Consider the following 9696-nt stretch of genomic DNA (forward strand, 5'->3'; position numbering starts at 1 on the left):
TGATTGACCATACCACCTCAACTAGCGCTCAAGGAACTTGTCCTGAATCAAAACGACCCCCACTTTGTTTCTAATACAATCATTCCTTACTCTATACCTCTTGGTCTTACTGCATATATCACGTAGCATCCTCATCTCTGCTAACCCCAGCCCGACTTTAACTGTCCCTAAAATGGTGAAATTATGGGCTACCAGGGTCAATCAAAACTAACCCAGCCAGCCTGGCTCAATAAGGATCAATCAGGGTCGGGCTGGGTTGAGCCCAAAGGATTGGATCTGGGCTGATTTAAGGGGAGCTAGGGTTGGACCGGATTTTAAAAACCCCGACCCAGCACAACCCGGTTGCACTCCTGGTCCAGACTCCAGACTCCAGACTCCAGAGGGCTATTTGGATTTTGGCTTATAATTCCAGCCTTGGGACTTGAATTTCTTCTGGTATCCTTCTCCAGCTCTCTCTCTGCATCTCGCTCGATCTCCATGGCGTCTTCCTGCACTTCTGTCACTGGTAGGTCTTCTATGCTTCATGGGGATAGAATATCAGCTTTGTTAGGGCTATTTCCGTTGACCTCGTTGGATCTTTGATGGAAAGTATTCTCATTTTTATTTAACTTGCCAAGAATTCGTCTAGTTTAATCACTGAATTTTCCTTTGGATTTTCATTTTTTATAATACAGTCTTAGGTAATTTTCTCATATATTGGCAGAACGAGCAAAGATCTGGTTTTTATTTGTAGTTTTAAATTTTTTGGCGTTTTGGGTTTTTGGTTTCCCTTTAATCTTGGTTCTGTAATTCTCAGATTTTGTTCATACCTCATAGTTTGTCTTGATCGTGTGTTTAAGGTGAAGGGTTTCCCTCTGTCTTGAATTATCAGATCTGAAACGCATCTCTATGAAAATTCATAGATCATGACATATTGATACTAGGGATAATTATAATATTTGGGATGCCTGATAATCTGTTACTGTAGAATTTGTTATTAATATTGGATAGCAATTCTAGTATCTCAACGAGATTTATTTGGATGTAGGTGGATCTTATTTCAAGACTTGTGAACTCCGGTCAACGAAGCTCAGTTCTTTAGGGCACCCACCTAGAGTGGCATATCAAAAGAAATTCAATCAGTCTGGATCCAATCGTAAATTATCTGTTCGTGCAGAATACAAGTAAGAAATGTTGGACTTCAATCTGCAAAATCCCTTTTCTCGTTACTAATCAAAGAAAGGAAGAAAGAATATTTCTGGCTATGGATGTAGAAAGACCAAAATGTCACCGGTGCCACTTTAAGAAGAATCTTGTTTTATTCACACTTATTTCGTAACTTCCCCTGCATTAGATATGACAGAATGATGGAGAACAAGAGGATTTTGGATTCTATTTGGACATGAAACAACAGTAAACATCATCCATCAAGACCTAACTGTAGGAGTTGCATTTTATCACTCTCCATTGAGGCATTCACTTTGTTTTTAACAAAATTTTCTATTTGCACCATTTTGGAAATTCTTCTAAATCCATGGTTTACTAACATGTTATATCTTTCTTAATCATACTTCTTGATTTTTACCATTTTCCTCTGTGTTACTCTGTGGGTTGGTTATTTTTGCTGAGATTTAAAATGTTATCTAGTGCACCAATCAGGGGCAGGGAAAGTTCCATGGGTTGTGTATCAGTCATGATCTTTATCCCTTTTATGTATGCGAATTGTTCTTTTTTCCTGAACGTTTGAAATTGAAACATTCTTCATCACCTTTCCAATGTTTGTCAGTTGATGAAACTAAGCATCAGTTTCCTTTGGAGATTTAAATAATGAACATCTTGTGCTAACTTCATCATGAACTGACTTTTCTTGAGAAAAATTCATATAAATTAAATTCAATTTTCAATATGATATTCTTTTACTGGATATTTAAAAAGGTTGAAGTGGGGACTAGAACAATATCAGATGACAGGTCTTTTGTTCATTGGTGAATATAATTAATTCGTGTATATTAATACAACAGTTTTACTTGAACAACATAAAGATCTTTCATTCACTGATGCAGGCCCAAAAGCCTAGTTCAATTAGTGCCTGCCTTTTCCCAAAACCTATTATTTTCCAGTTCATTGGACTACCCACTGAAGGATAGCATAGAAGGAGCTCAACTGTTCACTTATTTCATTTTATATTCCCATCTAAAACTGCATCTCAGGTTAAAGAGAAGTTTTGCTGACTTATTTTACTAAGTACCTGTTCCAGCTTGTGTTGTTGGGATTCATGATGACTGATTTCCCGACAAGTCAATCTTACTTGGCCAGTTGAATGGTTCGCTAGTTCGTTATTTTGGATTTTCCTGTTCATTTTATCGGGCTTGATTCAAGTCACAGAGCAAATTTTCTTCTGGCTTGCTTCACAACCCAATAATTACCTAATTTGTAGTATTCTGTGAGAGAAAAACTTTGACATTTTTCTTCATTTAAGACAATTTCATTTCTTTTAATGTCCCCATCATGGTCCATTCCTATTTTGCCATCACATTCGCATGCAGCCTGTCTTTGTGTTGCATCATTGGTGAATATTAATTTTTAATTGATGAATGTTTAATAAAATTATTTTGGTTTCGTATGTGAAGTCAATCCAGCTAAAGATATAGGCAATTGCTGAGATTTCTACCATACAGAATTAACATTAGTACTAAAAAGAGATGGGTGGTGCATGAAATTAGCTTAAGATGCTTTGAGTTTTAAATGTGTACAGTATTTTTTTTTATTTTTTTTTTGGGGATAATTAATGAATATATTAGCAGGATGAAGCAAAGGAAGGTACAAGAGGCTTCAGGCAGCAGCAAGAACAAAGTAGAAACTGCCAAACAGTTAGACCACTGATGGATTATTCTCGATGTACTTAGAATATCTTCTTGTGCCAGCCTTAGAAATCTCATTAGCAATGGAGTTGCGAGATCTTGGGATCCAATTGAATGAGACGTTCATCAAGGTTGCAATAATTCTAGCCTATAAAATTAGCCACTGTAGTCTCCAACAGCCTTGGATCCCTTTTGAGTTCTGACATCCGTTGACCCCTGTTACAGGACATTTTATGTACCCTATGAGTACTGATGTTGACACGACATAACATAGGTGTGGATATGGGTATGGATGTGTCTGACACTCTAGACACCCAAAAGTTGGATGAGCATTGGTTTAACTCTAGACATAAGTTGCTAATGCAGCTCCTGGTTCTGAAACCCTTAAGTATATTGAGGACCTTTTTGGTAGATTAAAGAGAAGTAATTAAATTGAAAGGGAAAAGGACTATTCTGGAATTGGAGAATAGTCTGGGTTTAAAACTGAAGCAATTTATGAAATCATAAAACAGCAAATATAAGAGCTTATTTGCAAATAACAGAAGTAACCTTTTCAACTTCATGATTGGGAACAGAATACGAAGGAACCAAGTTGCTTTCGGGTGAGTTGTCTCACTAGAATTAAACCCTTTCAACCTGAAAATTAAGGACAAGGTTGCTAATCCTCTGCTCTTTGTAAACCAACCAATCATCATGGGATTCAGCAAGCTAAAATCGATGAACAAATTGCTGAAACCAGAGGAGACGCTAATCTAAAGTTTTGATCTCACAGCTGATAGGGGTTTCAGGAATAAAAATCCAGGATTTAGATCTTCCTAGACAGGTTAACTAACCCCCAAAATCTGAGGTTGAATGGGCTGGCAATCAGGGAGATCTAACAACTTCTTCCTAACCCAACCGATCATGCGGGTGCAGGAAAATAGTACAGTAATGAACAAATACGAAAATAGGACAGTAATGAAAAAATAAGAAAATAAGGAATAGGGAAAGAGAAACGATGAAGAACAGTAAGGGTAAGTAGTGTGGAGAGGTCATACCTGAGAAGAAGAAGAAGAAGAAACCAGCCAAATGAAAAGCAAACCAAGATGCATTGTGTCGTATGTTTCTAGTTTTTAATCCTTATTTTAGCTTATACTGCTCTGGTTTTGGGTGTTGAGAACCAACAAGCATGCAATTTGGTAATTTTATTCATGGTTATGTTTCTGCTCTTGTTTCTTCTCATTCTCTTTCATTTTCTTCAACATGTACAGTGATGGGGGTAGAGGTGGTGGCGGTGATTTCATTGCTGGGTTCTTTCTAGGAGGTGCTTTGTTTGGAACACTGGCATATGTCTTTGCTCCACAGGTTCTCTCTCTCTCTCTCTCTCTCTCTCTCTCTCTCTCACACACACAACATACACCAAAAAAAAATTAACTCCCTTTCCCTCTATGAACTTCTTGCATATGTCTAAGAACCAAACTCTGAACATTTTGTCAGAGGATTTGCAGAAGTATTTTAACAACCAATAAAACACATGTATTCCAAAAGTTCAAAGGCATTAGAAAATCCCTCAATTTTCTTTGAATTTCATCGAAATCACAATGATTGAAATTGTTGGCATCAAGACTACTCCTTAAAAGCATCATTTTTTGTTGTTTGCTGCTGTGGTGGGCCTTTTCTTGCATTTTCAATAACTGGAAAAACTTTTCGTCAATCATGTGCTCCTGTCTATGGCTTGCTCCATTGACTAGACATTCCAAACGCTTTGTGTCTGCCTTGAATAGTCTTCTGCAAATCCATCTTCAAGTTCCTGCCCTACATGAGGCAAGCATGTCGAATCATGCATCAATCAGTCCGTTTGGAAATTGGAGGTAGCTAGAACTGAGGACAAAAGCATACTTGTTGAGTATTTTGATGTGCTTTAGGCATTGTGTAGCTTCCTAAATTTCTTCTGAAAGAAAATGAATTTCAATTTGAATTTGATCCTGATGAGTTTTAAGCATTTTCCTTTCTTGCAAGCAGATTAGGAGAGCTGTTCTAAATGAAGATGAATATGGCTTCCGAAGGGCTAGGCGACCTATATATTATGATGAAGGCCTAGAGGTACGTTCAGGACCTTTGACTTTGTTTACAACTTTGTTATAGATGTGAGAACTTATTCAGATCTATTTTTGAACTGCAGAAGACCAGGCAGACCTTGAATGCAAAAATAAGCCAACTCAATTCAGCCATTGACAACGTCTCATCACGGTTGAGAGGTGGAAAAAATGTTGTCAACGAGCCAATGGAAAACGATGCAGAAGTAGAGGCTACCATGTAGACACTTGGTGCTGTCAACTCTTGTATGTTGTCTCAGTTTCAGCAGTTTGAAATCTACATTATAATGTTTGATTAGATATTTTTTATACGAATTTGATTTTTGCACTTTTTGGTGTAATGCTCGCTTGTTCAAGTGGCCATCCTAGGTAATTTATTAGATAAAGAAGTTAGCGATACAGGGAAATGAGACGAGACCACTTATTTATTAGATATTCTCACCTTTTGGCCAACTCTCAGGAGAATTTTCATCTCTCAATTGAGCTTTTTCGTGCTTTATAAGCAGTTTGGGACTGTGAGTAAGATAAAGACATGCCTGAGAAAGACCATAGTCTGATCCAGAACCACCGTGTCTGCAAACCCCCCTTTACCCTTCCAAGGTGTTTTGGGTTTGACGGTTTGAATAATCCCAACCTGCATTTTAATGTGCACTCATTTGAACCAGTTCCTTCCCTACAGAACCCCTCCAAGACATTCATACCCCATTCTGCAACGGTTTCTGATTCACTCTCACCTCCATATTGAAACCGTTGCTGTGAGCCTGTTGCAATGAATGCTGTTTGATTTACATTAAAAAGGAAAAAAAGAGACAGGGAGGATCCATAGCCTAAAGTGGTTAGTGTGTTATGAAGGATCATTAGCCTACTTTGGTTAGAGCATTATGGAGGATCATTAGCCCATGGTGGTGATGAGTATTATGAACAAATTTTTTTTTCTAACCCCTGTTGTGTTAAGATTGAAAGAATTGCTGTAGGTTCAGATCCTTGTTTATTTTGTACCGTGTCAGTATGGTCGAGTAGATAAGGGAAAAAGAACAATTTCCATTGGTCCCTGTTCTGGCACTATTAAGGTCCTGGGGACCCAGGAGCGGCTTCTCTGGTACCACTATTACGGTCTTAAAAAAACTCAACCCCATAAATCGACTTACAAAGTGAGGGGACCCAAAACTATATCAACATGCATCAATTCTCATAAGAAACCGATGTGGGATCAGTGATATCAGCCCCATAAGCTGATATGGGATTGTAATAGGTACAAAAGTCACACTGTCTTTTATGGAATCCTCTCCCTACCGGCAAATATAAATATCATCTATACAGTGATGTTTTTGATGAAATAATTTAGATCTTTGAAATTGAAGTGAAACAAATAGGGCTTTTTTTTTTTTTTTTTTTTTGAGAAAAGCTTTCGCAGTTAAGATGAGAAGAGAAGCTCCTCATCAATCATGATGTGGTCCCATGATTGGACTCCTAGAGGTTAGGTTCATCGTTAAACTCCCACCCCCTATGGTACATAGTCGAAGCACCCGACCTTAGTCCAATCCAATGTTCAGATATCATGGCTTAAGTTGTTTTCTTTCACCGTGGGTGAAGGAAATTGAGTCCAAATATATATATTTTTTTTCATCATGTACAAGTTTTCTATTTTTTCGATGTTTTTTGTTGAATTTAACGTGTATATATATATATAAGGTAGACGTACAAACATGTGTGGACGAGAGAGAGAATTGTGAAACAAATACTTTTGAAATATTTACTTCCCAGTGTTATGAAGGAAATATATGGCAATAGTCGTTAAATATTTGGTACATATGTCAAAGGATTGAATTAGTTGGAAGACCAGATTTGCAAAACAACTTGATTGGTGTTAAGGATGATATACACTGATGGAAAACCCTAACAATAAAGGCGAAACTTCCAACTTCAAAAGAATCGTGGGCAATAAAAAAATTTGCCATTCAAAAGACGGGTGAAGGGAAAATAAAGAGTGGGAGGAACGCGTGAGGGTGGGAAGGAGAGAAACAGTTCTAGGAAAGAAAAAAAAAAGGAAAGAGAGAAAGAGTTTTAGTTAGAAAAGTAAAGAAAGAGTTTTAATTAAAAAAAAATGAAAGTGGACAAAATCGTGTGAGAATGAGAGGGAGAGAAAGAGTTTTAACAAAAAAAAAAGGGAAAAAGAGAAAGAGTTTTACTAAAAAGAAAAAAAGAAATGGACAAAATCGTGTGAAAGTAGGGAAGAGAGGGAGAGAGAGAGAGAGAGATAAAAAAAGGAAAGTGGATAAAATCGTGTGAGAGTGAGAGGGAGAGAAAGAGTTTTAAGAAAAAGCAAAAAATAAAGAAAGAGTTTTAATAAAAAAAAAATTAAATAAAAGTGGATGAAATTAAAAAAATAATGGATAAAATTATTATAAAAATATAATAATATAAAGGGTATGAACAATTTAAGAAAATAAAATAAGAATAAAAAGAAGAGATAATAAAGAAAAAATGACAAATTTATCAAGTGAAAGATTTGCCGCTTCGTGCTTTTATACAATAATGGTGTGGTATATATATATATATATATACTAGTAAAAATTACACGTGCAAATGCACGTGTGGCCATATGTTGAGGGTGAGAGGATTTGAAAGAGATAGGGTTTGTGAGAGAGGGAGGTGTACAGCACAAAATAAATAATATAATAAATGTTATCCTCAATTCATCTATCAATAGTGCATTTTTTCCCCTTTTTTTGGTTAAAGCAAAATTACTTTCTTGGATCACAAATAAGTCAAATATGTGAATGTGTATACATGGATTTTAAAAACGTTATCGTGACTTTGGAGTGCATTCTACTGACGTTTATTTATTTTCAATGTTAGACAAACTCAGAAGAAAATGATATCTTGAAAGGTCTATAGGGCGTTATGAATGGTACAATAATGCTTTGAGATGAAAACCAAATAGTGTTAGGAAAATGATTTGATTCGTCATTCTTCAATATTACAAATTAAAACAAAAACCATTCGTTCAGTAATTTTTTATTTAGTATAAAGTATATAGAATAATTTATAAAACTGAAATCACAAGAAAAATTACTACAATAATTCAAAACACAAACGGGTCGTAGGCTACTTTACAGGAAAACCTTGAGCAACATCTACGTACCTTCTTCTCCTTAAATTTCCATTGAAACAAGGGATAGCTAATTAAAGAATTCCAATGAGCTGTTGCAATGAACACAAATCTAAAAATAAGTAGTCGGATAAGATGGCAAAATATGGTTGAATTGGCTAAATAAATATTCATAAAAAAATCATTAGAATCAAGTAACCTTCAATGCCTTAATTTATAGTTGATAAGATCATGAGACCCTCAATGCAGAAAAAAAATAAAAATTCGTAGAGAAAAAAAAGTAATATTCTATACTACGAATCGATAAATTCCATAGTATCTTCAACTTAAATATTGATAATGACAAGGAATTTGAGAGAAATATTTCATATTTTTTACATCTTTCACAGTGTCGACAAAGTTGCAGAGAAGTCTGACTTCTAATCATCGTTTCAAAAGTGAGTTCGATCGTTGCTGCTCAGTGTTAAAGTTGTGCCAACATTATTGCTCTCACATATTCGAGATTGGATTTGGTCGGAGACAAGTCGAGGGAGTGGGTGAGTGAAGTGAATTGAGAAGAGAACTGTCAGAGAGAGAAGGGGAATTAGAAAAATCTCTATTTATCCGCAACAATGACAAAGGGATTTGAAAGAAATAATTCATACTTTTTACCGATTTCAAATTTAGATATTCAAAGAAGAGTAAATCCATGGAAACACTTTGATAAACCACATGATATCACTTACATTGCATAAGACGAAAAGACAAAGCTCTATTGTAATTGAAACCATCGACTCCTCGGACTCTCAATCAGTGATAAAGACTTGCAACAATTCCAATACTTTTTAAAATTTTTATTCTACATATATAGGTAAACTATGAAAATTAAAACTATAGGAATGAAAAGAAGTCCAAGAACAAAAGAACTATGAATTAAAAAAAAATATATATATATATATATATATATATTTGAAAAAAAGCATTGACAGAAATCAAATTCAAACAATAACCTAGAGAAACAAAAGAAATTACTGAAGAATGAATCTAAGTACATCATTCCCGGAACCAACTTCAGAAGTAAGGATCCTTCAGCGTCTCATGCTTTGTTTTCTTCTCAACTAATGTCAGCCCCTTCCTGCAAGAGCCAAGGAGAGAAAGAGAGGAACGTGAGAGACAAAACATGAAAATTTTTTTTTTTTTGGCTAGAAGGAAAAGAATTTCAAAAGAAGAGAGAGAGAATCGTGAGAATTCTTTTGGTAGAAAGGGGGTTTAACCGTATGAGAGTTGGAGATTATAAGGAAACTATTTTTTTTTTAAATATTTTTTATTGATAAAGAAGTTAAACGAAATTAGAAAAGCAATTGAGAGGAGAGAATATAGAAATATATAGATTTTGTTTAGTAAAAATAGAAAGAGATAAAATATAGCAAGATAGTGAAGAGAGAAGTAAATTAATAAAGAAAGAATATAATAAAAGATGAGAGAGAGAGAGAGAGAGAGAGAGAGAGGAACGTGAGTGACAAATGTGGAAAATAAATATTTTTTGGTAGAAGGAAAAGAGTTTCAAAAGGAAAGTGGGAAAGTGGGAAAGTGGGAGAGAGAGAAGTTAATTTTTCGTAAAAGGGGTGGGAGAGTTTGAGACTAATAAAGAAATTTATTTTTTTAGAAAATATTTAATTATAAAAAAAAA

The 9696-nt window shown here is 35.3% G+C and overlaps 1 protein-coding gene across 1 annotated transcript; it reads left to right on the top strand.

The window, feature by feature from the left end:
* The first annotated feature begins 367 nt into the window (after window positions 1-367).
* On the top strand, window positions 368-5243 carry LOC122059939. The gene is made up of 5 exons (XM_042623039.1): window positions 368-505; window positions 1028-1163; window positions 4091-4184; window positions 4842-4922; window positions 5002-5243. Exons 1-5 carry the CDS (start codon window positions 478-480, stop codon window positions 5137-5139), a joined length of 477 nt encoding a protein of 158 aa, XP_042478973.1. The 5' UTR covers window positions 368-477; the 3' UTR covers window positions 5140-5243.
* The last annotated feature ends 4453 nt before the right edge of the window (window positions 5244-9696 follow it).

The sequence above is a fragment of the Macadamia integrifolia genome, chromosome 2, assembly GCF_013358625.1.
Source record: "Macadamia integrifolia cultivar HAES 741 chromosome 2, SCU_Mint_v3, whole genome shotgun sequence".
NCBI classification, from domain to species: Eukaryota; Viridiplantae; Streptophyta; class Magnoliopsida; order Proteales; family Proteaceae; genus Macadamia; species Macadamia integrifolia.

What these genes read in the sequence shown, in the direction of transcription:
- LOC122059939 (XM_042623039.1), top strand. Translation starts at nt 478, where the DNA reads ATGGCGTCTTCCTGCACTTCTGTCACTG. An exon ending in TCTGTTCGTGCAGAATACAA is followed by an intron (nt 1,164 to 4,090) that starts GTAAGAAATGTT and finishes CAACATGTACAG; the next exon opens with TGATGGGGGTAGAGGTGGTG. An exon ending in ATTATGATGAAGGCCTAGAG is followed by an intron (nt 4,923 to 5,001) that starts GTACGTTCAGGA and finishes TTTGAACTGCAG; the next exon opens with AAGACCAGGCAGACCTTGAA.